Consider the following 26101-nt stretch of genomic DNA (forward strand, 5'->3'; position numbering starts at 1 on the left):
TACTTGTTCCCACATTGTAACAGAGAACTGCCAGTGGTGTGTGTGTGTCTTGTAGCCAGCGTCCAATACAGCCATGCATCAGGTGCTACTTAGAACTGGGCTCAGAGTTCATTTTTATGCTAGCTCTAGCCTGGTGGGTTTAGCATCCTATGCACATTCTTGGATAGAGGATTTCAAATAAGTTAATGCCACGCCACACCAATATTCACCTAGGGAGGAGACAATCACAAGAGTGTTGAGGTGGTGTATCTGCAATATCAGAATGTCACAGGAAACTCACACTTGAAAGGAACTTTGCCATTAACTTGCACTTCAATTGCTTCAGTCTATCCACATGCAAAACCAATAGTGCTGGAGAGGGGCAATCTGTTCTTTAAACACAGATCAAAAGCAGAAAAACTCTTGATTTCCTACCATTCATTCTTCTTGGTTACTTGAAAATAAAAAAAGATGACAAAATGTTTTTCTCTGTATCTTCTACATGAAAGAAAAATGACTTTCAGCTGGGAAATTTGTCATCATAAAATACATTTTTAACATCGCAGATACATTTGATTTGGGGTTTTTTTTGTTTGTTGTTGTTTTTTATTTGAATATGTATCAAACTGGAATGTGAGGTATGGGTGGTAAGTGTGCACAGTAGGAGCTTTTACTCCTACCAGTGGGATATTAACTTCATGTTTTCTGATTTACTCACCTCAAGTTGGTCACATATGGGAAAATGTCATTTCTGTGATGTTATGGTGACATTTGAAACATCAGCTTGATTGAGATTGGTTCTAATAATCCTAAAATATCCCTGTTCACTACATTTTGCAAGCTGAATAAATGGATTTTTTTGTTACTGAGTGCTTCATTATATTTGAACGAGGGCAGTGTAGCTGGGAAGGCAAAGACATCATTTATACTTCTTGCTCAAATGATTGTAGAAAACTGACCATCAGAATGCCTTCACAGTTCTTATTTTTTTCTAGGTAAAATAGCAATCTCTTTGTTATTCTCTAGAAGTTATTAAAATGTTTGGAGTATCTGTATAGAATTGTGTGAAATCGGAAGTTTGACTTGGTTTCTTTTGGTTTATCAGATTGTGTTAGGGATGGTTTGAAAGCATTTACACTTTACCTGGTAATGTTTCTGCTTTGTGCCGTGCACGAACGACTTCCCAGCACAGTACGAAACCAGCGGGAGCACTGAAAACCGACCGACACCCGTGTGCAGGACATATTAAGCATCTGTAAATAGCAAAAAAGGAACTTGTCTTATGCTCGTGCTGGTTAGAGGTGCGAAGCTAAGTCTTTGATTCTTATGCTACTCCTAGCAGTTCAGCCTTTCTGCTTTTGAAATTACCGCAATGAAATTACAAATACATTATTTGAGACGGTGCCGCTGTCACCTCACGAGGCCCCCGCCGCGCCGCCCCTCACGCCGCCGTCCCAGGGTGCCGCGCGCTGCGGCGCAGGCGCGGCGGGCCGGCATGGCGGCGGCAGCGGCCTTGCTGGCCCGGGCCGCGGGCCTGGGCCTGGGCCTGGTCACGGCCGCGGGCGGGCGGCGGCTCCTCCGCAGCGGGACGGGAGCGGGGCTGCGCCAGCGGGGCACGGGGAGCCTCCTGGACGGTGCCGTTGTGTGCAGGGCCGGCGGCGCGCCGGAGCGCTGTCTGTCTCGGGGGACCAGCTCGAATCAGCGGCCGAAGCGGCCCCTCACCGCCTATTTTCGTTTCGTGATGGACAACCGTCCGGCCTTTAGGGAAAAAAACCCAGGTACGAGGTTGGAGGGGAGGGGAGGCGGGCCCGCTGTTGGGCGCCGGGGCTCCGCTACCGCCGCCCCCCGAGCGGGGCCGGGGCCTGCGCCCCCCGAGCGGGAGAGGCGGAGCAGCGGGAGCGCGATCCCTGTGTGAGCCGAGCTCCGGGAGCCGGCTGGGAGCCAGCCCGGCCGCTCGGCCCTGCCGCTCCCCGAGCGAATCCAGCGTGGTCACGCTCGTTGCCTACACGTGCTTGGCCTTCCGCGCCTCGTAAGTCAAAATAATGAACATGAGTGTGTAACTTTAAAAGTGCGTGATGAAATACCTCGCCTGGGTAATACACTGAGCAATTGCTTATGGTTCTCAATTATTTTTGGACTCTGTGTGTTTGGAGTACGTTTTTGCTGATTTTATGAGCTGTGTATGACTTTGAGGCTTAGTAATTGAAAAATTGCAGGTACTGGATTGCATCACTGTATATGGGAGAAAAAGAAAATGTATTTAGAGGAAAATGGTTTCTTGCGAATATGTTTGATTTGCTATCAAAACTTGGCTTATAGGCAGTGCAGCGACTCTTGCCAGAGAGGTGCAGAATAGAAAGATAAGCTGGTTTTGAAATACTGTTGAAGGTTAAAATGTTTAAAGAACTATGGTCATATTGGGCAAATCCTGAGGAAGATTTAAGTAGGGAAAACCATTTGATACCCTGTTTAGCTCACCAGTTCAAGAGTTCCACACTCTCATATAGAACTGGAAATTTTACTTTTGGTTTCTTCCCTGCTCCCCACTCCAAATTCAGACCATCTTACATTGTATAGAAAAGGATCCAGCTGAAAAGAAAATATGAAATTGTTGTAGAGTAACAACAGCTGCCTTGAACTGGTGCTTCAGATCATTACTGCATGTTGTGTTCCAGGTGAGCAGTGACTCTTCCCCATCCCCCAAATACTGCAGTGCCCTTTAACTGCCACAGTGAGTTAGTTTTATGAAGGGACAAAAATACATTTGTACAGGAAGAGGATACCTGTGACAGCTTTCCTTGGGAAAAGTTGAAGGAGCTTACTAAAGATACAATGTTGATCTTAATTTCCGGCCTTTCTCTTTTAACCTACAGAAGTGAGCAACACAGAACTGGTTAAAAAATTAGCAGGTGCGTGGAAGGAGTTACCAGCATCACAGAAGCAGGTGAGGTTGTGTCCTTTCCCTGAGTACTTTGAACTCTACAGTTGGTGGGGTTTTATTTGCTTTGGTGTCTTGTGGTTTTTTTTATTTAGTCTGGTGGGTTTTTTTTGGTTGGTTGGTATGTTTTTAAAGGGCTTGAAAAAGCACGTGTGTGCAAAGGTTCAGACATCAAAACAGTTGGGAGAATTGGGAGCTTTGGATAACTCAGGGGAAGTGTGGTGGGGTGACCTTGGCTGAATGCCAGGTGCCCACCAAAGCCACTCTCAGCTGGTCTCCTAAGCTGGGCAGGGGAGAGAAAATACAGCAAAATGTTTATGGGTCTGAATAAACAGGGAGAGGTCCCACACCAGCTACTGTCAGGGCAGAACAAACTTCACTTGGGGAAATCAGAGTAGGATAATGAGAAATAAAAACTCATATCCTAAGACACTTTTTCCCTTACTCTTCCCTCTTCTGAGGCTCAACATCACTCCCAATTTCTCTGCTTCCTCCTGACAGCAGTGCAGGAGCACGGGAACGGGGGCTGAGGTCAGTCCATCATGTGTTGGGCTGCTCCTCAGCTGCTCCTTCCTGTTCAGTGGGAGAACTTGGGCTCCCTTCCTCAGGGGACAGCCTCCATGAACTGCTCACAGTGTGAGTCTTTCCCATGGGCTGCAGTTCTTCAGGAACTGCTCCAGCATGTGTCCTTCAGGGCCAGGCTTCACACGGGGTCACAGCCCCCTTTGGGCATCCCCCTGCTCCAGTGGGGGCTCCTCCATGGGCTGCAGGTGATCTCTGCTCCCCCCTGGGCTGCAGGGGCGCAGCTGCCTCACCATGGGCTGCGCCCCAGGCTGAAGGGGAGCCTCAGCTCTGGTGCCTGGAGCATCTCCTGCCTCTCCTTCCCTGACCTTAGGATCAGTACAAGTGTTCTTCTGACGTGGTCTGCCTCCTTTCTCTGGCTGAAGTTGTGCAGTTTTCTTTTTTGCCTTCCTAACTCTGTTAGCCCTGAGGTGCCACCACCGTCACTGATGGCCAGTAGCAGGTGCCACTGGGAGCTGGCTGGCCTTGGCTCCATCAGGCTTCTCACAGGAGCCATCCCTGTCCCCCCCTCACCAGCAGAATCTGGCCATGCAAACCCAGTACAGGAGGATACTTTGCTGCTTGTTCTTGCACTTGTATGTGACCTTGGCTTTAACAGTTTTAATCTGTTGCCAGAGAAATGACACAGCTCTCCCTCCGTGTGGCTGTGGGCTGCAAACCAATTCTTTCTCTTTTTTGAACAGCCATATTGCATTACATGTGCAATGCAAGTTGTGTAAAGTTGTTCTGCTCTCGTATGGTAGGTGAAATCTCAGTTAATTTGGATGAAAGGACCAACTTCTTTTGGTTCATGTAAATTTCTTTAAGCATCATCATACTACGTCGTAATATGATGTTTCATATTATGTTGGTGTTTCAACATAACATGAAACAGTGAAGTTTCTCTCAGTGGCAGTTTCAAGGGATAACATAAAGCAACTTTATGATTTGCTGATGGATTTAAATGCCATTTATAGCAAAGTAATGATTGTTCTCCTTGGTTGCAGTTAGTAATTAGAGGCAGTTGGAACTAAATTCCATTTTCTAAGGAAATATTCAGTAGAATTGAGATGCTCTCACATCCCTTTTGGACCTCTCACATCCCTTTTGGACTTCTCACTCTGTGTACTTTTCCCTTCGTGTAAGGAAGGGAACAGGGAATCAAACAGATGAAAATCTGATGCTCTGGTGTAAGTTTTTCATTCTGTAATTTTTCTGCTCATAGGTTAGAAGTGTTAGCTTGTCTAATGGTCAGGTGCTTCTGACTGAAAGCATCTAGCTTAACTCTAAGGCTGGTGGTGGTTTGTGCTGTAGGTTTATGAGGAAGCAATAAAGACAGACTGGAAGAAATACGGAGAGCAGATGGCTGCTTATAAAGCCCAGCTGACTCCAGCCCAGGCTGCAGCTCTGAAAGAGGAAAGGAGAAAACAACTGGCAAGGAGAAGATCAATCAGGGCAAAAAGAGTAAGTATTTTGAAGTTCAGGTTTCTTTTCTCTCAAGGAGCCTGAAGTCTCTTTGTCTAGTATACAAAGCAGAGTTGAAGCATGTTTTAGAAATACAAAAGCAACTCAGAACAGAAAAAAAAACCACCCAACATACACAAACCCCCCAAAATGCCATGCCTAGGCTCCAGTGGGAATGTCAGGACTGGAGAAAACAGGAAGTGTAATTGCATCTATAACTTGCTGTACTTTCATTCTCTAGCCATCATCCCTGTAGGCAAAGCATTCTGATAGCAGAAACACAATTCTCTTCCACCTTCTCACCTCCCACAGATAAGTGTGTGCCCTCTTCTCTGCACACAGGCAGTATTTCACACCAGAAACTGAAGCCTTACTGAAGAATAATAGAAAATCTGTCATCATAACTTCCTTACAGAGTTGAATTTAGTAGCACTCTCTGGTTTCTGGAAGATTTAGCTGAAGTAAGAATCAGTTCTAAATGCTTTTTCAACAGCTTGTGAAAACTCAAGTTGTTAGCTTTTTGTAGTTTAACATTAGTCTTGAAAAGCACTAAGAGCATCTTGACATACAGTCCAGTTTACAGAGTAAAACACCAAAGAAAGAATTTGTGTTTGATTTTTGCATAAAATATAAAGAGAAATACCGAGTTTAGTTTTGGAACAAATGCATGCTTGGTAGAGGAATAACTTCTCTTTTGTTTTTAAAGGAATTGAATCTGCTTGGAAAACCTAAAAGAGCTCGTAGTGGCTTTAACATCTTCCTGTCAGAAAATTTTCAAGAAAGTGAGGGAAATTCACCTGTGGTAAGCCAGGAAAGATTCTTTCTCTAAAATGTGTCCATTGTATTCAGAAAAATATAGTTTAGATGCTGTCATTTTCAGAGCTACTGTTCAGTAGTTCACTGTCTGGATGCTGCATTGCTGAGGTTATTTTTTTTAAGCTGTGGCCACCTGGCTATACTGCTAGCATGACCTGTTTAAAAAAGTGCTGTGTGGGTATACAGACTTAAAACATTTGTGCTATTTTTTGCACTTCAATGTTACAGACTTTACCTGTTCCTTTTGTAGGGAGAGAATTATTCTTCCCTTTGTTTTGATGTAGCAGTACAGTTTTTCAAAGAGCTGTGCTGGTGTGCTCCTGTTCTGGCAGTAGCAGTTTATTTTATCTCCTATAGTTCAGCTGGTATTATGGAAATACAAAAGTTCCTCAGCAAACTCACAAATTCTGCACTGAACTGTGCTTTGGGTGGATTACATGTTACGTTTATGTTACACTGGTGGATTACAGCACTTGAGGTGCTGCAGACCCACCCTGTGTGCCTCACGTGTTCCTTGCCCTACACATTCAGTCAGTAAGGATGGTGGACATAGTTTGTTCCTCAGTTTTCCCTGTACAAGGCAGGTTTCTCCAGTCAGCTGAGGCCTGCCCTGTAAATGTGGCTCAGATGATGCCCAGAAGCTTGTTTTGAACAATATAGTTTATTACTTACTTACATGGAAAGGGTAAATAAGGGGAAGCAAGCTTTTGTGCTTTTTTGCATTGGTTTGTGTTTGACTTCTGCTCATGCAGTATTCACCTGTATCCCTCTGAAGTCAGTCTGGTCCTGAAACAACTCTCATGTATTGCATGTTCTGTATCCCCTAGGCAAAGATGAAGAAACTATTTGATACGTGGCAAAAAATGTCTGCTTCCCAAAAGCAGGTATGTCAGAGGATTTCAATGAGGCTCTGATCTCATCAGAATTAAAAACTTGAGTCAAAATTGATATATTTGTACAAAGTCTTGAACTCAGTTGCTCGAATTATAACACTGAGGAGAATACTCCAAGATCTTTATGCATCTTGAAAAAGATTGTCATTACCTTTATTCCAGTAGTGACCATTTAATTCATAGTGTTGTTGAAACATGAATCAGTAGGATAGGATGGAAGTTTGGTGTGCCTTAAAGTGGATGCTAAGCAACATCTAGAGAAGAAGGTGGAATAATGTGCAACAAATTGATTTTTTTATAATCATCCATAATATCTTTTAACACCAGCGTAAGAATTTGCTGCTCATGGAAAGACTTCTTACAAGGGAATGTAACAGAAATCCACAAGTGATGTGCACAGGGTAATTTATTAACTTTGGTTTTGTGGGGGATAATTTTCTGCCAGCTTTCTGAGCATATTGAACTATGAACTGATTTCAGTGCTGTACTGAAATCTAAAGTAAACCTTGACATGTTGAGGCTTTCTGTACCCTGCTGTGCTTCCTCCTGAATGCCCTTCTTCCAGGTGGTTTTTAATGAGTACTGAGGACATAACCTAGGTTCATGTTCTTACTGTAGAAAAATAATTTGAAGTAATTCCACAGCAATATCTATTCCTGTGCCTCACGTAGTCTAGCTGTCTTAAACTAGTGCTCAGATAAAAAAGCCTTAACTGGTAGTAGTAGTACTGAATAAATTTCCTCTTCAGGAATGGCCAGCTGCTGACATAACTGCAGTTTAGTGCTAAAGCTTTGTATTTTTTCTGCGAGTTTTATTTTTTTGGGGTTTATTTTTTCAATTAGCTGGGGTAGAAAGCAAATGCCTGGTCTGTACACTGTACAAGTGTTGTTCTAAGTCACCTTTGTGTGTGGCAGTTCTCCAGAAAAAGCCCTTCTGTAACTTCTTGATACCCTATTTTCTTTCAGCCATACTTGCAGCTTGCTCAAGATGATAAGGTTCGGTATGAGAATGAAATGAAATCATGGGAAGCAAAAATGATTGAACGGGGACGTGAAGACCTGGTGCGTTCCAAAAAGCGAAGGTTAAGAAAGAAACCTGCTGAAACTGCAAAGCAAACTGAAACAGCCAAAGCCAAAGCTTCCTCAAGTGGAAAAAAGGCAAAATTGAAAAAATCCGAAGAATAAAAAATCCCCTTCGGTTGTCTTATTTCTGTCCTGCTGCATTAATGCTGCAGTCAGCATTAGCACTGAAATGTGGAAAACCCATGAAGGGCCCTTTGGAAAGGTGATCAGGTAAGAGTGGAGTTACTGTCTCTCAGAACTGACTGAAATAATCACTGCAGGTGTAGCCTGAACTGTAGAATAGCAATTAATCAAGCTGTGAAATGATACCCACTGACATCAGCAGTGCTCTCCAGTAACGGTTGATAATATCCAGCTTTTATAAGGTATTTTTTAATGAAACAATAAAAAATATTCTTTATCAAAGAAAGAATATTCTGCAATGTTACCATCTAAATTCTGTAAATAAGAGCTGAAATCTGAGTTAACACTGCTGTGTTTTATTCCCTCCATGTTATTGCTAGTGAGATGTTCTACATTTCAACAGACAAAAGAAACACAAAATGCTAGCTTTTATTTTATGCATCTGTCTTTTTGTACCTGTTAATCTGTGTATGCCACTTCTGTTGCATTTAAAAACCATGTGAGTTTTGTATAAACGTACCTTTATTGGACTTTGATTTTGTGGTTTTGTTTGGATACATACAAACATTTTTGTCTTGCTGTTGTCACATTTGGGGCAACCTAGAAGGAAAAGAATTATGTGAACTGCTTGGACTTTGAGTTTTGGTGTAATAAATACAGGTATTTTGAAGAGGTGGTTGGTTTCTTTCCTGGAGCTTCTACATCATAGTTAAATCTCATAGATATTTTGAGGAATCTGGTTTTAGAATGCAGGCCAACTTTTTCAGTATTTGGTGGATCTCATCTGTTCTGAGTGACCCACAAAATAATCATGGAATTCTAGAAAGGCTTGGGTTGGAAGGGTCCCTCAAGATCACATGGTTCCAATTGCTCCCGTAGGAAGGGATGCCACTCACCGAATCAGGTTGCTCAGGGCCCCATCCAACCTGGCCTTGGACACTGTCACCTCAAAAGGAGCATTTTCCTCAAACCCTTTGTGTTTGATCAGTCTGTCAATGCCCTGGGGTTGACTGCAGACATAAATTGGAAGCAATTATAGACAAGCTCTGAGTGCCAGTGCAAACCAGCTTGAGATAATCACTCAGTGCACATAGAATCACAGAATATCCTGAGTTGAAGGACCCATCAGCATCGTGAAGTCCAACTCCTGGCCCTGTAGAGGACACCCCAGGAATGCCCCCTGTGCCTGAGTGTTGTCCAAACACTTCTTGAATACAGACAGGCTTGGTACTGTGACCACTGCCCTGGGGAGCCTGTTCAGTGCCTGACCAGCCTTTGGGGTAAGAACCTTCTCCTGATACCTGACCTAATCCTCCCTGACAGCTCCAGCCAGTCCCTCGGGCCTTGTTACTGGTCATGAGAGTGAAGAGATCAGAACCTGCCCCCCCAATGCCCCTCAAGAGGATATTGAAGGCCTCAGTGAGGTCTCCCCTTCAATCTCCCATTTTCCAGGCTGAACAAACCAAGTGACTCAGATGTGCTGATGCTCAGGCCTCAGGCAGAGTTGACTTAACAGATGAAACCTGGGCATTATGTGACTGACACCATCAGTATTATTTAGCTAAAAATAGATGACTGAGACACTTCTACCAGCTGTTTCACACCGTACTGGCTGCTTTAGAAACTTTCACATAACCTTGTGTAGTTATCTGCAAGAAATGTATCATTCTAAGAAATTTGCACAACCAACACGAATAGGCTTGCTTGTAGGATATGTTAGGGGAAACCCTCCCAGCTAAGGCCTGGGCTCTAGCCCCTGCTGGATGAGAAGTGTGCCATGAGACCCAGATGCTTCTGCTGAGCTTTTTGTCCTGGTACCTTTAGTATGTGAGCGGTCCCTGGTGCCATTCTGTTTGGATCCTGACTCTGGGAGACTGAAGGCATAGGATGGTACCTGGAGCTGAGAAGGAAAGTGCTGATAGCAGGGTGTGACCTGGTAAATCGATGGGCGCACTTGAAGTTGTAGGCAGCAAGAGCCTTCACAGCTAGCAGCTTTCTCAGCGAGCTCTGTTTTTGCCAGATGTTTTCAATGTTGTGGCCAGACTCTGTGAGAGCAAAAAGCTCGGTTAGGGCAAAGCAGTTTGTGCTGCTCTTTGAGTGTGCTGTGAAGAAGGGTGTGCTCTTGGAAGGGGCGGATTGGGGAAATCTTTTTGTCCTGGCCCAGCTGATTGGAGAGCAGGGACGTTTCCAACTTGGCTCTGCCCCGGGGGTGGTGTGGCGCTGGGCTCGGTGCCTGTCCTGCGAGGCGACGGCGCCGTGGTGTGGTGATTTTGTGAGCGCTGACAGCGCCCAGGGCAAAGCCAAGCGCTTTTCTGCCCAGCCCCGTTGCTGTGGGAGCAGTTCAGGGAAGAGCTCCGCTGCGGATCTGGGCTCTTGGAGACAGACTGTGATCTGCGGGAAAGGAAGAGGAATTGTTTCGGTTTTGGCTTTGCACTTTACAGGCTGCAAAAGAAAAGGCAATTCCAGCACGGTCTCTTCCTTTTAGAACCCTTTCTGTGCTCAACATGTAACACAAACCTACTGAACTCCATCAAACTCCCTGGAGATACGTGCTGTCCCTCTTGCACTCTAACTCTTGCAGCAGCTAACGTCCAGCAACTACTCCCAAAGAAAAAGTTCCGGAGCAAAAATCCATTTCTGGCCTTCATAGCCCCTTTGCAGTCTGTAAAGCAGACAAATCACACTAGTGTGCCACACGTTCCTGCTGAACAATATATAGAGCACCTTCACGTGCTCAAGGTGGCAGAGTCCCTTGTTAGAGTGCAGCAATTCCATCTCTGTTCAGACAGTGTGGTGTGTCAGGAAAGAAGACATTTGCTGACCTTCCCTCTACGCTGTAAAACCTGATTTCCAGTGCAATCACTTTCACTCAGCTTTAACACAGTCCACAGCCCAAGCAGCTATATCTCACAAAGAAAGTGTCAGGACAGAAGACGTTCCTAAGGCAGCCATTTCTTCCAGCACCATTTAGATTTCACAGCATATTTGGAATACTCACTTTCCTTCTGGCATATACAAAGTGGCTGATTTTTAACTCTCGTGGCTGGGCTGCAGACAGGGAGCAGCTGCCCCGTCAAACAGGCTGTACAAGTAAAAGCCAGTGATGGGCTGCACCTTCCCCTTGCCTCACATGAATCACACAGGCTCCCTGCTGCCCTTCTCCACTGCACCTACCATGGTGTTCTCTGCATCTCAAATCCTAGAGGTGAGTGCAATTGTTTCCACAGAGGGCTGGAAGGGGAATAGGTAGCAGCACAAGCAGCTCTCGTTGAACTCGCTCCTTCTGACTGCTGCCGAGAGTTGGGCAAGCAAGCGTGTGGCAGCCACGCTCCTCTTGCAGCCTGGAACACTGTGCTCACAAGCATGGTGCTTGTGTGACTTCATTCACTGCCTCTTTTATCACACTTCCATTCCCCAGAGGTGAATATTTGTCAACTATTTCCCCCTGCTGCAGCCTGGAACACTGTGCTCACAAGCATGGTGCTTGTGTGACTTCATTCACTGCCTCTTTTATCACACTTCCATTCCCCAGAGGTGAATATTTGTCAACTATTTCCCCCTGTTGCAGTTTTTATATAAGCCATAAAATAAGGAATGGAATATTTTGAACTGAACATTTATTTTCTCTGGCACTCTTAACCGAGATATGCATCCCACAACCAAACTTAACTTGCATTACTTCAAAGGATCCCAGTATTTTTAGTATTTGGGAAAGTAATTCTACTTCATCAGAAACAGAACACCATAGAGGAAAATATATAATGCAGAAATTCTTTATGATGCCCTCAGGCTTTGTATTCTCTGACTACAGGAAGAGAGGTGGGTTTTTAGTGTAGTCTTTAACAGAACTTCTTTCAAGAGCAAAGCTATCTAAAAAAATTAAATCAGAAGAGCTTTGTTCATTCTGTGCTGTATGCCAGACATTCCTGGTATTAATGTGCAGGCAACCTACAACACTAATTCTTTTATTTCTTCTGCAGCTTAACTAGTCATCAGAAACCTATGAGGTGTGTAACTTTTTATTTTGAAAGAACATTCTCTAAGAACACAGGCCAGACAAAGCTAGTACTTAATTCCTTACATACTGAAGGAGTTTATAATCATTATTATGGTAGTGCCAGTGTAGGAATTCAAACCAGGAGCACCCAGCACTAGGAACAGGCACAAGGAACATCAAAAGCAAGCAGATACATAGCAGAACATGCTAAAAAGGTAATTCCAAGTGCTCCCACTTATTTCCCTTTGCATGCATCTCATGGAAAGAAACTCTAAAATCCCTCTAGGATGACTTCCAGAAGTTCTGGAGTGCTGAAGCCCTGCCTTGGCAAGAGGCAGTGCTACTGGCAGATGCTCCAGCTCACAGCCTCTGGCAGGCCTTGCATCCCTTCCCCAAGCAGATTTGTAATCAAGTTTTCTTGGACAGCTGGCACACAGCTGGCCACCACAACTGTAAAAGCATTCAGAAACACAGGCTTGTCTTTTGGGTAACCCTGACTTTCTGCTTCATTTAACACCCCTTCTTCCTGCACACAATATAATTTTAATCTTGCTTCGTTCACAAACCCATAAAGAAAAATGTCATCCTCATTTTTGCCACTCACTCAAACAATGACAGGGAAAAGTAACTTAATTACTGCATCTTTTTTCTTATCCTAATAATGCATGTGAACCACTTAGAAAGAAAGGAGGAGGAAGAAGACTCCTGGCATTTCCTTGAGACAGTGTTCTCATTTAACAAGACCCTTTGTTTGCAAACACAGCTTTTACACAGGAAAACAAAACACCAGGACAGGAGTAACCCACTGCTGAAGATGCTTGGGTAAAGTAGTCTCCCCTACCCCCTAAAAAAGCAAAATATTTTTTATTCAGAACAATATGGTTAGGTAATGTGTGGAACACTATCTCCAGTAGAGACAGACATGGCAAAACCAGGTTTTTTTCACCTCCCACTAATACTGCATGGCCTCTGTGCTGCTCAGCACACTGACACTAAGCACTTTCAGTGCTGCTCCACTCCCAGTGAAATGCTCACACAGGTCATTGACAGAGCAAGGGACCCACGAGCAGCATTTGAGTAGGGTGGGCCAGGGGCAGGCAAGAAAGTATTCTACATGGAAAATATCTTAAGAAAAACCTTTCAACAATCTCACCTGAGATATACACTGGTTTCCTGCCCAGTTTATCTGACAAAGGGTTAAATGTGATATTTCCAATGAGCATCCCAGCAAAAAACAGGTATGATGCAAGGCTTAATTTGTAGGCTTCTTGTTCAATTAGGTACCACTTTAAAAAAAATCCTTATTAAAAGTCTGCCCTTCCCCCAGTAATAAAAGATATCAAAATTATTATTTTATTTCCCACTTATTCTTTTATATCCCATTAAAGTTTTATTCAAAGTTTGATAGATAAGCCAACAGTAGTCATATTCTTTCCTCCATAACTGATTCTAACATGTCTCCTCCTGGAAATTTCATTGTAATAAATTAAAATTGTTCCATGTGGTAAGCAACATTACCTGCACCCCAATTCCCAAGCTTTGGCAAAGCAGCTTATCTTGGGCTATTAAAACAAGGACCAGTGGAAAGCATAGCTAATTCACCACTAAACCAGCACAGTTATTTCAATGAGCAGATATTAAAGTTTCTCCATGAAGAAGTACAATGCACATTCACTACTGCAGTACTTAGAGAGTTAATGCTGTGCTTTCTGAACAATAAGTGATCCCTGGTGCCTTCCCTCACCACACATATGTTGAACTCTTGAAGAGAACCAGAAAAGGATTACAGCAAAATGTCTTGGTTCATAAAAATGCTCAGAACTAGTTATGGGCTACTCATTGATATTTCAGTATCTTATTGTGCACATGCATTTACAATTTTAAAAGAAGTTACAAATAAACTATAGGTTTCTTTATAAAATATATATTCTACCTCATACAAAATCTAAACTGAGGCAGCACAATCACAAATCATCAAAGAGAAGACAATTACCTGAGAGTGGATTGAAAATACTATTTCCCAATGGGGCAAGGCACACAGACAGCTTGTACAGTGATTAGTTCCTGCAGAACATAAGAGCCACTGTGGAGTTTTTCTGAGAACACTGTCCCTGCAAAACCAGAACAGAACTGACAATATTTAAGTTCCATTAATCTTAATCTCCATCAATAAAATAAAGGAAATAAACTTTACAGAAGCAGCTATTGCAGGGCAGAACAAGAGAAAAGATTGCTTTTACAAACTGGTACTTTTGCTGCTTAGGGGCTGCATGTTTGTATTTTAATAAGTTTGATACACTGATCTGTGAAGAAAGTAACTTTTAAAAGAATGCAGCGATCTACTTTATTTGCACAAAGGGAGCTTGTTCAATATTCTTCAAAATTAACTGTAGCTTGCCAACAAAAATTTTGCCAGGGAGAAAAGGGGCTGCCAGGAGAGGAGGTTGGTCCAAGCAGGACACCCAGGGACACAGCCACATCTCTCCAGCAAATTGGCACTCAAAGGGGAGCTGCAAGAGACACCCCAGAGGAGAGCAGAACAGCTTGGCAGTTGTTCCACTGTGGTTTGAACAAGGGAGCAGCTTTCCTTCTTTCATGACCTCGATTTTAAGAGAAGCATTGTTTTTCATCCAGGTTCAATCTAGACTAGATAATTGCAGGCCTCTAGCAAAGGTTTCTTTTGCTCAGTAGCCTTCTCCAAAGGCCAGGAGATTGTCCTGCCAATTCACTGATCAATTTGAACTACTATAAATGCTCTCTTACCCAGGGGCTTGCAGAGTAACAAGTAAAAGCTCCACATCCTACGAACAGCACGAGAAACTCGAACCTTCAAGTTAGCAAGAATGGAGACATTACCATCATTAATGAAAGCTGGCAAAAAGGGGTTTGACAAAAGCACAGCAAGCGGCCATTGGCACAGTTCCTTCAAGACACGGTTATGTTTTGAAGGCACAACACACACGGTTATGGCTGCATTTTTCCAGCATTACATTTGTTTACAATCACACTAACTTTATACAGGGTTTTAGGTTTGCTTTGGGGCTTTTTTTTTTAAAGTCTTTCTCTTGAGCCATATAAAGAAATTCTATTGTTTAAGGCAGTAAGGTAGGATGACTTTCCCTCAGTATTTTTAGTTCATTTTTACTAGAATTAGCAGAAAGATTGGCTGGGGTGGTGCAGCTCCCTGAGGAAGCAGTGAGCAACATAGTGAGTGTGGTACACAGGAAAAGCTAAGTGAGAGTCGAAGTGCTGCCTACCTTGGAACTGTTACAGCCTGGAAAAAATGAACTTTCCAAATAGTTTCTTAGCTTCTCCATCCACGTAGTCACCGTACATTAGCAGACAGCAGTGAAATTCTACCTTTTGAATTCCTTGTAGTCTCTGCTCAAGCTGCTTCCATAATTCCCATCCTGATGCAAACAGCAATCAGTTGCTGAACTTTGGCAAAGGCAGGCAGACATGAGACAGGCTCCCACTCTGTTCCTGAATACATCTCTGGGAAGGAGGAAAATAATTTTGGAAGTCTCCTGATTTTACAATATGTATTAGATTTCTCCTCATATTCCACCATTTGTTATCCCATACTACAGGGGAAAACGCACAATGCTTAAGAACTTAAAAAAAATCCCAAAACCAAAAAACCAACCAACAACAACACACCCAAAAAACCTGTCACCATTGCTGCTGCTGAATATTTAACATTTTAACCTAAGATGTACAAAACACCACTAGTTTTGAATAATGATACTATTCCCTGAGTGGGTCTTACCAGCATCATGTTAAAAAGCAGGAAAGCAGCTTTTGGCCCACATTTAGGATTGCTCCCACTACCTGCTAAATGTCAGATGAAGAAATAAAGGAAAAAAGTCAGCATTGCTTTCTGACATCCACAATTTCTTGGCAGGGTGCTTGTACTGCATGAACTTTTCTGACATCAGAAATTGAATCACTGCAAGATCCCTTAAGAATCAGTCTGTGCTTCTGGGATGGATTTTCCTAACACTTAAAAATTATTTATTTCTACTGTCTTGAAATCTTCCTCCTCAATTAGCCATATCAAGAAATTCTTTTATTTCAGGAAGGAAGCCAGGAAGCCTTGCAAACAAGGCCCAGAAAATGTGGTTACTGAGGTTTTTGCTTGGGTTTTGGTAAGGGTGTTAACAGATGACTCAAAAGGAGGCTTGAAAAAGGAAAGGGCCAAATTCATCTATGCATCTCCTTCTCTGGATTAGCAGAAGAACTCTGGCTGGGGAATACAAAACAAAATCAGTTTGATGTCCAGCAGTTCCTCAGGAAGTTACACTCTTTTGGGACACTGAACATCTCAATATTAATTTACTCAGAACCATACATCTAATCAAACCAGGTGACACTACAGCATGTTCAAGTTGTCTTTAGCAGGGTACATTTCATTTCAGCCTAAATTAGCTTCAGACTTCACGGCAGAACCTCAGGGGCAGTTTAGTCAAACTTTAAAGAGTTTTTCAAGTCTCTCCAAAGTTCAGCTAGGTTGTTTTTGGTGCTTGAACCATTGTAATAAGTAACACAATACAGATTACACAGTGACTAGTTTGTTAATAGTAATTCAGGTAATAAAATATCCACTGCATCTTGCTCAAAGCAGCATTTATTAAAGACAGCATCAAGATAAGTCAATGCATAATGAAGTTTCCATCCTACAAATATGTAAACAAGTTGACAGCAAGTTATTATTACAATATAAAAATTAAAGCTTACATTGCATTTTTTAAAGCTACTATCTTCAGTCCAAATGTATATTCTCTGGTTTGTAGCATTTAAAAATACAAGTTCTTGAAAAATGTTAAAGTATTGCCTTTGCACATACATTTTTGTAGAAAAAGTACTTAAAAATACCAACTTCCCATTAAGAAAAGCAACACCAAAAATAAAACACATTTTTGTCATGAACAGCACGTTGAATGTGTCCAGCATTTTCTTCACCATTCTCTTTTACCAAGTTATCTTTTATTTTAAAAGTCATTATAGTTTGCAAAATGTATGTTGGATGTTATTCAGTTACTTTCACACACCAAAGGAATCAGCAATATTGGCAATTACATTGCAATCAAAGTCAAGCCTAAGCTCATTTGCAGCTGAGGCCACCAATTTAATCCTCATCTCAGACTGGGTATTTTAACAAGTAGAGTAGGCTCCTGCTAAGAAAGCTGAGTCAGTTCAGATATATTTTGGAAAGGCTTGAAACCTTGATATGATTTAAAGAGAAATACATATATTCTTTTAAAGCACTTTTAAACCCCAAGTCTTTGTTTGACTACAGTCAAATCAGCAGTCCTGTTGGTGGCAGTCAGTCAGTTCTCAGGAAACACTTTGTTCAGAAGATTAGATAATTTGACATCAATTACATTTTACATTCCAAATCTAAAAAGAATGTTAAACATGGATTTTTAACATTTTTTTTCACAAAGTTTCCTGGCAATAGCTAGACAGATGACTTCTGCAGTTGCTAAGGCAAAAAAGTCTGAAAATTCCCTGTAACCAAAGTTAAAAGATTGTAGTGTTTCAAAACCAAAGTAAACTAAATTCAACAAGGAGAGAGAACTACGGGATGAAAGCTAATCATGCCATTGTGCCCTGACAAGCACCACCTAACAATGAACAGTAAGAAGAAAAAATGAAGATAATCCAGTGAACCAGTTTGAGGATGAATTCAAAGATCAAAATCAGGCTGGCAAGAAAATATTTTTATAGTTGGCTGTTAGACTGAAGAAAACAGCTAGGAAAACACTGAAGGTTTGATCATGTAAGAGAGTTACCTGAAAGAAGTACATTTATATGCAAATGTAATGAATATGAATAATACTGCCAGCTTTCCTAATTCCATGCAAGTTCCAGGAAGAGGAGGATTTATTTAGCCTTTATCACTACTGAGTTAGCAAGTTAAGTCTGCCAGAAGTTACAGCCTCAGGTACATAGAGACACATAGAGCAACTTCCTGACAGGAGTGTGGTAGAGCCTGAAACACTTCAATGATCTCTAGCCCTAGAAATGTGTTAAAAACACAACCCCCAAAACAGGATCTACACGAACCTGTAACAGGAACTGTAATTCTGAAAAAATGGCTTACTCTACTCCTTCATGCAGGATTATGATTTGTACAAAGATGATCATTTTTTTGCCATGCTTGCTGGTAGAACAAGCATGATTAGTTACAGCAAAACGGGTCAGCAAGTGCTCAACTGTACAGTAAGAGTTAGAGATTCCATCCCAGGCCCAGGTTACTATTCAGAGAGGGGTGAGATGCAAACACAAGAGCTCAGGGCTCCTTAGTGTCTTATATACTTAGTGTATAGAGGGGCTTAACACACAGACAAGCCTCAGGGAAACAGAGGAGAAGCACAAACATTCCTGGGGCAGAAGTCCCACACTGCAGGGGAGTGATCACTCCTTGCCCACAGCTCCTTAGAAAAGCTGGATAACAAGGTACAGTTTTGGTTAGGGGATGGGATTTTTGCACTGTACTCATTTGGGAGAGAGCAGCCTTCCTGTCTTCTGGTATCAAACTGTGTTTTTGAGTGAAGTAATACAGGTTTTAGCCTTCTAATCACACATGGCCTGCTGGGACTTCTCACTAAAGCACCGAGGCTCCTCAGAGATGCTGAAGTGCTGTTTTGTTGAAGTGCAAAGTGCACAGCTTTGCACAGGGCTTGCAGACACTTCCCACAGCCAGGGAGGAACAACACCAACACAGACCAGCTGCGTTTGCACCCACAGAACTCAAACCCTGGCTGAAGAGTGCAGAAGAATACTTGGAATGCCAGTCTGTGCTGCAGACCATCAAGTGCCTACCAGCAATGAAGTGCTATGGCTGTAAAAGAAAAAGAACTGCAGCAGGCCCAAGCCTCAGGAATATATTTAAAATCTCTGCAGCAGACTTAGAGATTACTGTCAATACCTGTGGAAAGGCCTAAGGATTGAAGTCAGAGATCCAAGGATAAGGAATCCATGCCATTTCCTCTTTGAGGGAAGTAACAAGGACTGTCCCAAAGATACATAATAAAATACTATCTGCAAAAAAGTGGGTGGTTTCTCTCTGAATCCACAGTAGAAATATGGTCACACAGCAAACTAGAATCAGCCTAATTCTCAGAACTGCAGAAAACAGTACCAAAGGTGACCTAAAAAAGGAGTTTTGACAAGTCGCTGCACTGAAAGACATTGTAAAATTAATCTCTGTGCAGATATGCCATGGGACTCTAGGTTATAAAATGACTGACTAAATCAACTAGACTTTTAGAAGAAGCTATTTATATGCCAATATTTTAGTAATAACTTCAGCAATAAAAGAAAGTACTACACAGGCCGTTTTAGAATCCACATATGGTATGAAATATACACTCATACGTGTTCTTAAGTACAGATATATATAAATATATTTGTTCTTAAAGCAATGTAGAGCAAAACTAAACCAGGGCCTGACTAAGCTGTCATACATACCTTTATGGCAGCATGACTTCAACACACAGCTCGTGGGCTGATCAGATCCCTGAGGCGTATCACTGGAATTGCTACAAGTTTTACTTACCACAATTTTAACCAAAAACTGACTTAAATCATGTTACATCTCTTTAGATGGAGGAAGACAGACACAAACGAAACAACCCCACAAACAAAAAACACCCCAAACCCCCCCAAAAAAAAACACACACGCAGACAAAACCCACACAGCCCTATAATACATAGAAAGGCACCTGATAATATTGTTAGTAGCAAATATCTACAGCATCCTAAGTGTACTTAAGGAATCAGGATAAATTTTAAAAAGATCATAAAATACAAGAATTGCTGGCATTCAAAATGTAACTCTAACCTATCTAGCAAGTCACTAAAATGACATGTGCAGTTGTAAATCATTAAGAGTGTGCAAAACTATGCAGTTTTGCATAAAGTGCTATATGTACCCCCAGTTTGCAAAGCTTGGCAATATGATGCAAGATGATGATGTTAAGGATGTATCCTACCTACCTCATCTTTCCTTTCTCTTTCCCACCGTCATCCACTGTCCTTTAAACTGTACATTTAAAAATTACACAAAGGCCTTTTCAGGAATTATAGTTCAGAAAAATATTTCAAGTATATCTATCTTTCAATGTAAACTTGGGGACACTATGGTTCAATTCTGACAAGCTCTAGATACTTAAATCTTCTGCTAATTCAATTAGAGTTGTAATTATTTCAATCTGTTCAATACCTCTGGCAAAAGAGTATTTCCTATTCCTCATTTAACTCCTATTTAAGGAGTGCTGAAATTCATGCTGTAACTTGTCCAGATTTACATCTAAACAATTATAGAAAAACAGAGTAATACTTTATCTGATCATTTGGGTTCACAAAAACAAGTCCTACCATATCTGTTCATACAGACTCATTTTAGGAATTGTACACAGATCTGTAAAACTTGAATTCAAGTTATTATAGTACAGCAGTTTCTCTTGCAGGCATTGTGCAGTACACTTAAAAGTATACAGCAGGTCTCTTCTTTACTCTGTATTTCAGTGATCCATATCGTATCTGAGGGGAAAAATAAAATTATAACAAAGAGTTGAGTCACACCAAGCAGAAATATGATTCACCTGCCCACTAATCTTATTTTGCAAATGTCTTTCACTGTGCTTTGGACACCCCAGTTTCACTAAGATAATCTGCCCATGACTAAATAACAAAGTTTCAACAGAATTGGGCAAGAAGAATAAGTATCATCTGTTTTCCTGCAATGACCCAAAAGCTTCTATGAGACTCCACAGAGATTTATCCTGAAGTATCTTTAAATTTTGTGGTGCAAGCACATATAAAGTGCATTGAATGCTAACTAGGATCTTCTCTTTGTAGATCACAAAGAGTCAGGCCGTGTGTCTACGGGAACTAAAAAATTCTGAATATTCTTTATCTGTTAAACAGGAGCTGTTTAAGTGTGCACAACATGCAAATGATAATATTGCTATCCACAACCCTTCCAAGGTGAGCAGTTCCTGAAAGTGGGCTCGGTGGTGCCACAATTAGCATTGCAAGCACAGAGTCTGTTTCATCTCCTTGCTCCTTGCTTAGTTCATTTCATTCATGTATTTCCCCTAAACACTCCAAACTCCAAAAGCTCCAAACCTAGATATTGTTATCACATACTTCCTTCCCCATTTAGCATTCCAGAACGCAGTTATTGTTGACAACTTCTCCAAGATTAAAAATAAAAAGCCATTTCTGCACTATGAAAAATGCCAATATACACTGAATGAACTCAATTCACCAGGATTACACTTGCCTCTTTGCGGCCTTTAATGGTTTTCACAGATTTCATACTCTGAGTTCTTCGAAGGCCTCTCTGAGCAAACATTTCATCCTCTGAATATGTCCCCTCCATCTCTTCATCTGTTTTATCATCTCCAGGATTTTTTTCCAGTGGAGTTTTGTAACCTTAAAAAAAAATTATTAAAAAAAAGTGGCTGTTGCTTTTTGATTTCTAAGAAAGCTGTGATTTTTCACCTTTACCACATGTGATTTATCCCTTTAAATGATGTGCTCATTCAAAACAGAAACATCGACTCTGCCACGAGTTTGGTATTTCTAATCCTGCCCCTTGGTTCCACAGGTATGAAATGCAGTGATTCTTCAGTTGTCAAAACTGAAACCACAAGTCTGCTGACATCTTCTGCTTTACACTAAACTGCAAAAACCTTAGTGGTCATCTTAAGAAGTACTCAAGAATTTTGGACACAATCCACATGAGCGGGAGCTTACACTTACATAAACCTTGAAAGGTTCCTTCCTATACAAACTATTTCATGACTCTCATTGATAGGATCCTTCTTCATACTCTCATCCTCCTGCAATTTTATTACCAAAGCTCCTTTCAGATCGGTAACACAGCCAAGTACCATAAAGGGTTGCTAACATCCTGCAAAACCAGGACCAAGATTATTACCTAAGACTCTCACTAGAGGGCACAAACTGCTCAAAAACATGCCCTGAAAAGCTCCTTGGGGTCCAACAGCCCCGAATCCCCATCACAGACCTATCACAAAGCTCCCAAATACACTCTGGTTCCTTACTCAACAAAACTCTCCTTTTATCCCAGAATCTACAGGCTGTAACACTCAGGAACACCTTTTAGACTCCAAACCAAACTTTATTAGTGACCTGAGTACATTTCATCTTAAGCCAATGTTTCATTTAGGCTTAGCTATTTTTTTTTCCTCATTTTTTTTCCCTAGAAATTAGAATCACATCATCTATTGCACTGTTAGTTGAGGCAGACCTTCTGTCATTCTCTTCTGCCATTTTAGAGGCAACACATCTCTCTGCTTCCAGTACAGTTTCAATTAATCTTTTTCAACAGAAAATATCTCAATCACATCTGTTTCTCTGTTTCAGACTAGCAGTGTTTGCAGTGACACCAATACTTCCTTATCTCCGTTTCTAACACGTGATGCATCAGCATCCCATCCACCTTTTTCACAGCACTCCCTTTTTCACTGCCAGCTCAGCACCATCCTATGATCCATGTCCTACAACTAGGCCTTTTCAACCAATTTGCAGAGAACTCCCAGCTCAGAGCACAAAAAATAACATCCTGCTAAGCACAGCAGAATATTGCTACACAGTATTCCTAAATCTGTGTGTACTTGTGATCTTTTTAAAGTTCCTAATGCTGCAGAAAATTCAAAGAAAACATGAGAGGTGTATGCTAGATATCAGACCTGGAACAGAAACAATTAATTAAATTCATCTAGCTGTAAGAAAGCTTTTTGACATTTGAGATTGAATCCGACAATCAGTGATTATTTATACAGTATAAACTGAAGCATTTAAAAAAAAATAAATTTAGAACATTTTCAAGCTATTTCATTCAGAGTAATGCTCTCTCACTGAGGAACAGACCCTGCACAACAGCTGCAGTGACATCATCTCTAGTGCAGCTCTTCATGAATTCTTGGCTTTCTCTCCTGCCAGAAGCTCCAGCTCACACTGCCCTGCACAGGATACCTTCTGGAAACAATGTGCAATTCAGCTTAGGTCCCTTCAGCTGGCCATCTATTCCTGACAAACATCACGGGATACCACACTATCCATGGAACTCCTTGGACCCCACAAACACTACTCCTCCCCACAATGGAGGGATAGGAAGGAATGACAGGCTTAGGTGAAAATAAATAGCCCAGATCTACTTTTGTGGGAAATATCAGCTCCTTTACATCATAGCCTTGCCATTTAAAAAGGTGTAGTTACCAGATTTCCAGCAAAACCTTCCTTCAAGCATCACAAGCTCAAGAGCAAAGTGATGATGACAATAACAGTACATGTAAAATAATAATGAAATAATAGTATCTCTGAACAAAACCATATATTGGTCACCACACACCATCTTCTAAGTGCTGACTGGCATCAGTCCATTATGAAAACTTGAGGCCTTTATTATTCCTATCACCATATATAATTTTACATTTTGATCCATTACTACAAACCTGGTGAATTAATTTCTATTAATTTTCTTTTCTATTTACCGAGCTTCCATATGTTTTCATGTTTAACTTCTTGTACATTTGTTATAGAAACCCCACTTAATCACATAACATTTGACTTCCAATTAAGTTTTACTTTGGTAATAAATTCTTGTTGCCAATTGGCAAGGACAGGAGTAATGAATACAGTATGATTACACTGAGAGTGGCTGTAAGAAGAAAGTAATTCAGGAAGGATTTCTTAACTGTCATAATTTACTTTGCTTGAGTGTACTGGATTTCTCTGAGGCCTTATCAATTTAGAAATGGGGTGAATGTATTTCTGCTCTTCCACTTTTGCTTTGGGTGAATTGTTCTTTTAGGTGGGGAAGAAAAAAAAGATACTTACTTGAAGATTCACTTGTAGAGGCTCTGGTTTTCTTTTTAGCTTCTGGCAATGTCTGATAAGGTCTCTGTCCAACAGGCTCATCTCCTTGTATAGTAGTCAAATCATGCATACTGAAACTTCTCAGTTTCTCAGTGATTGCACCTTGGCTCTGAAATGCAACAACAGTATCTTTGGAAACCAGGCAGAGGTTTAACTTTGCTGCTCAGCTTGGGTTAAGATGTTTAAGCCCATGCTTCCTTGCTGCACAACAAAACCCACTGAACATACACATGCACTTGCTTTACATTTGATTTAGGTATTGCTTTACCCACGCTTAACTGTGCATTGCTTCCAGATGACAAAGTTACACAAGCTGGCAGCTTAATTACAAATGCTGCATTTCACTCCTTTAATCTGAGTAAATAAAGACTGAGAGTGTTTAAAAGAAACACACATCAGAAATGTTCACTTCAAGCATGGCAGTTCAAGGTAGCATGACAGTAACACTTCCACTTTAAAGAGTATGGTTGAAGTTAGTTTTCTGCTACTTTATATTTTATCCTCCACAAATTTGAATAAGGTTAAGAAGAAAAGTGTTAAAAATACCCTCTGTAACATTAACTCAAATAACTGAGAAACTGGCAGCACTATAAAAGCAGCTCCAGTTGACAGAAACTTGAAACCACAAACCAAAGAGGTCCTGCCTGGACTCCAGGCTAGCAGGTCCTCTTACTAATATAGATTTACTGACACAATACCAACCCAAAATCTAATGCTACACAGGAGAATAGTTAATCACATATGAACAACAAGTATTTCTTCTCCAATTGTCTTCACTTTTTTTCCATATGGAACATATGGAAATTTCCCTGTTGGAAAGAAAGGTCATCCAGCAGCTCTTTCATCTTACATCAGATGATGTTATTATTAAAGCATTAAAGATTAATTTATTGCATAAGCAACTAAAAGAATAAGACCATGGGAACAAATACTCAAAGTCATGTTAAAATAACATTTAATTCTTCCATCTCTGGCACAAGGCAAAAAATAACCATTTCAGGGAAAGGTTGACAAGCCCATGCACGAATTCCACTTCAAGCAAGTGTTAAAGACTTGGTTTCATTCTTACAAATGAAGCTTTTAAGTAAAATTCTTCATTTGACCAGCATGTTAGCTAGCAGGAGCAGAAACCTGGGTACAATTCCATACACCTTCCTCTGCAATAGCACCAGCAGAAGGAAATTCTGGCACTGCTGGCCACAGCCATTTGTTCCCACTCTCATGACAACAGCTGTTTTTGCAATTGGTAGACCAGCACACTGAATTACTCCACGTTAAAAATAGCCATGTAAAGTGAAGAGACAGTTGAATTAAAGCTCCTTAAGTTTGTGTGGGTACCAAAGGGCAGGGGGAAAAGTGGCTGAAACCTAATATTAATTTTCTAATGACTAGTCATTAGTACAGCATATAAAATTAAAGCAGTGGATAGTGTGCTACAGAAGCATGACAAAAGTATTACAGTTCTTACCCCACCACTCATAGACTGTCACCAAACAACAAAGAAAAGGTTTCTTGTGAGAGAAGTAGAAGCCTTAACGTATTCTATCTCTTCCTACATACTTGTAGGGTGACTCAGTTCTCAAAAACTAAAGTACAGCTTGCCTTCGTGTTAAAATGCACTACGAACACTGCACAGGATCTGCATTAAAGACTGTAAAAATCCCCAAGTCAAATTTATTCCCCAAAATGGCTCATTTGAGGCAGGCCTCCTAAAGTCCCTCCTAAGGCAGGAAAAACCCTGCCCTTCCACTACTCTACTTCTTGCACTGAAAAGCATTTCAAGTAAACTACATCAGGAACCAGCTATGCCTGAGAACTTTATCAGCTGCTAGGACATGGCGAAGAGAACTGGAGAAAGAACTGCTTCTTTTGACAAGCAACAGCTATAGATATACATATATATATATATGTAACTCTGCTATAAGATACAAGACTGTTCATCAGTCTGTGTCCAATGCTTAAAGAGGGTGAACAGGACTCCAGTCCCAGTCACTGAACACTGGTGAGTATGTAAAATGGACCTGGTTGGTTCTCAGCAGAATCCATACAAATTCAGCCCAATCCCACTCACCAAGAGTGAACAGAGTCTACTTAAAATAGTGTCAGAAGCTGGTTTTGGCAGCAGCAGATGTATAGAAAGACACACTTGTTTAACAGCTGCCCAGCAAGTTCATTCATCATGTGATATACTACAAAAAGACATTTGGAAATTGTACAGAATAATGCAACTAAGATTATAACAACTAACATGGTAAGAATTCACATTACAAGCCTATATTTCTCATTCCACTGTAGACAGAGGACTAGATCCAAGTTAGGAACATTCAAC

At 41.3% G+C, this 26101-nt stretch overlaps 3 protein-coding genes across 3 annotated transcripts in view; 1 reads left to right on the forward strand and 2 right to left on the reverse strand.

The window, feature by feature from the left end:
* Window positions 1–1446: 1446 nt before the first annotated feature.
* Window positions 1447–8526, forward strand: TFAM (transcription factor A, mitochondrial). Its single transcript, XM_041404971.1, has 6 exons — window positions 1447–1757; window positions 2853–2923; window positions 4793–4942; window positions 5649–5744; window positions 6586–6642; window positions 7617–8526. The coding sequence occupies exons 1-6, from the start codon at window positions 1475–1477 to the stop codon at window positions 7833–7835; spliced, it is 876 nt and encodes a 291-aa protein (XP_041260905.1). The 5' UTR covers window positions 1447–1474; the 3' UTR covers window positions 7836–8526.
* A 91-nt stretch (window positions 8527–8617) lies between these two features.
* Window positions 8618–15631, reverse strand: LOC121336185. Its single transcript, XM_041405109.1, has 4 exons — window positions 15623–15631; window positions 15111–15127; window positions 13847–13964; window positions 8618–10247 (listed from the first exon to the last, which is right to left on the reverse strand). Exons 1-4 carry the CDS (start codon window positions 15629–15631, stop codon window positions 9606–9608), a joined length of 786 nt encoding a protein of 261 aa, XP_041261043.1. The 3' UTR covers window positions 8618–9605.
* An 831-nt stretch (window positions 15632–16462) lies between these two features.
* Window positions 16463–26101, reverse strand: part of REEP3 (receptor accessory protein 3) — a 36855-nt gene continuing 27216 nt past the window's right edge. The window contains exons 6-8 of the mRNA XM_041404973.1: window positions 23734–23881; window positions 21149–21300; window positions 16463–20403 (exon numbers count right to left, since the gene is read on the reverse strand). Coding sequence (XP_041260907.1) covers window positions 20347–20403; window positions 21149–21300; window positions 23734–23881 — 357 coding nt within the window. The 3' untranslated portion in view covers window positions 16463–20346. The remainder of the gene's footprint in view (window positions 20404–21148; window positions 21301–23733; window positions 23882–26101) is intronic.

The sequence above is a fragment of the Onychostruthus taczanowskii genome, unplaced genomic scaffold, assembly GCF_017590055.1.
Source record: "Onychostruthus taczanowskii isolate IOZ18803 unplaced genomic scaffold, ASM1759005v1 scaffold22, whole genome shotgun sequence".
Lineage (NCBI taxonomy): Eukaryota > Metazoa > Chordata > Aves > Passeriformes > Passeridae > Onychostruthus > Onychostruthus taczanowskii.

Bases quoted from the DNA above. Each gene is read 5' to 3' on its own strand.
- TFAM (XM_041404971.1), top strand. From the start codon at position 1,475: ATGGCGGCGGCAGCGGCCTTGCTGGCCCGGGCCGCGGGCCTGGGCCTG. The intron at 1,758-2,852 runs GTACGAGGTTGG...TTTAACCTACAG, and splicing joins CTTTAGGGAAAAAAACCCAG to AAGTGAGCAACACAGAACTG. The intron at 4,943-5,648 runs GTAAGTATTTTG...TTGTTTTTAAAG, and splicing joins GATCAATCAGGGCAAAAAGA to GAATTGAATCTGCTTGGAAA.
- LOC121336185 (XM_041405109.1), bottom strand. The intron at 10,248-13,846 runs GTAATTGTCTTC...CCTTTCCCGCAG, and splicing joins TATTTTCAATCCACTCTCAG to ATCACAGTCTGTCTCCAAGA.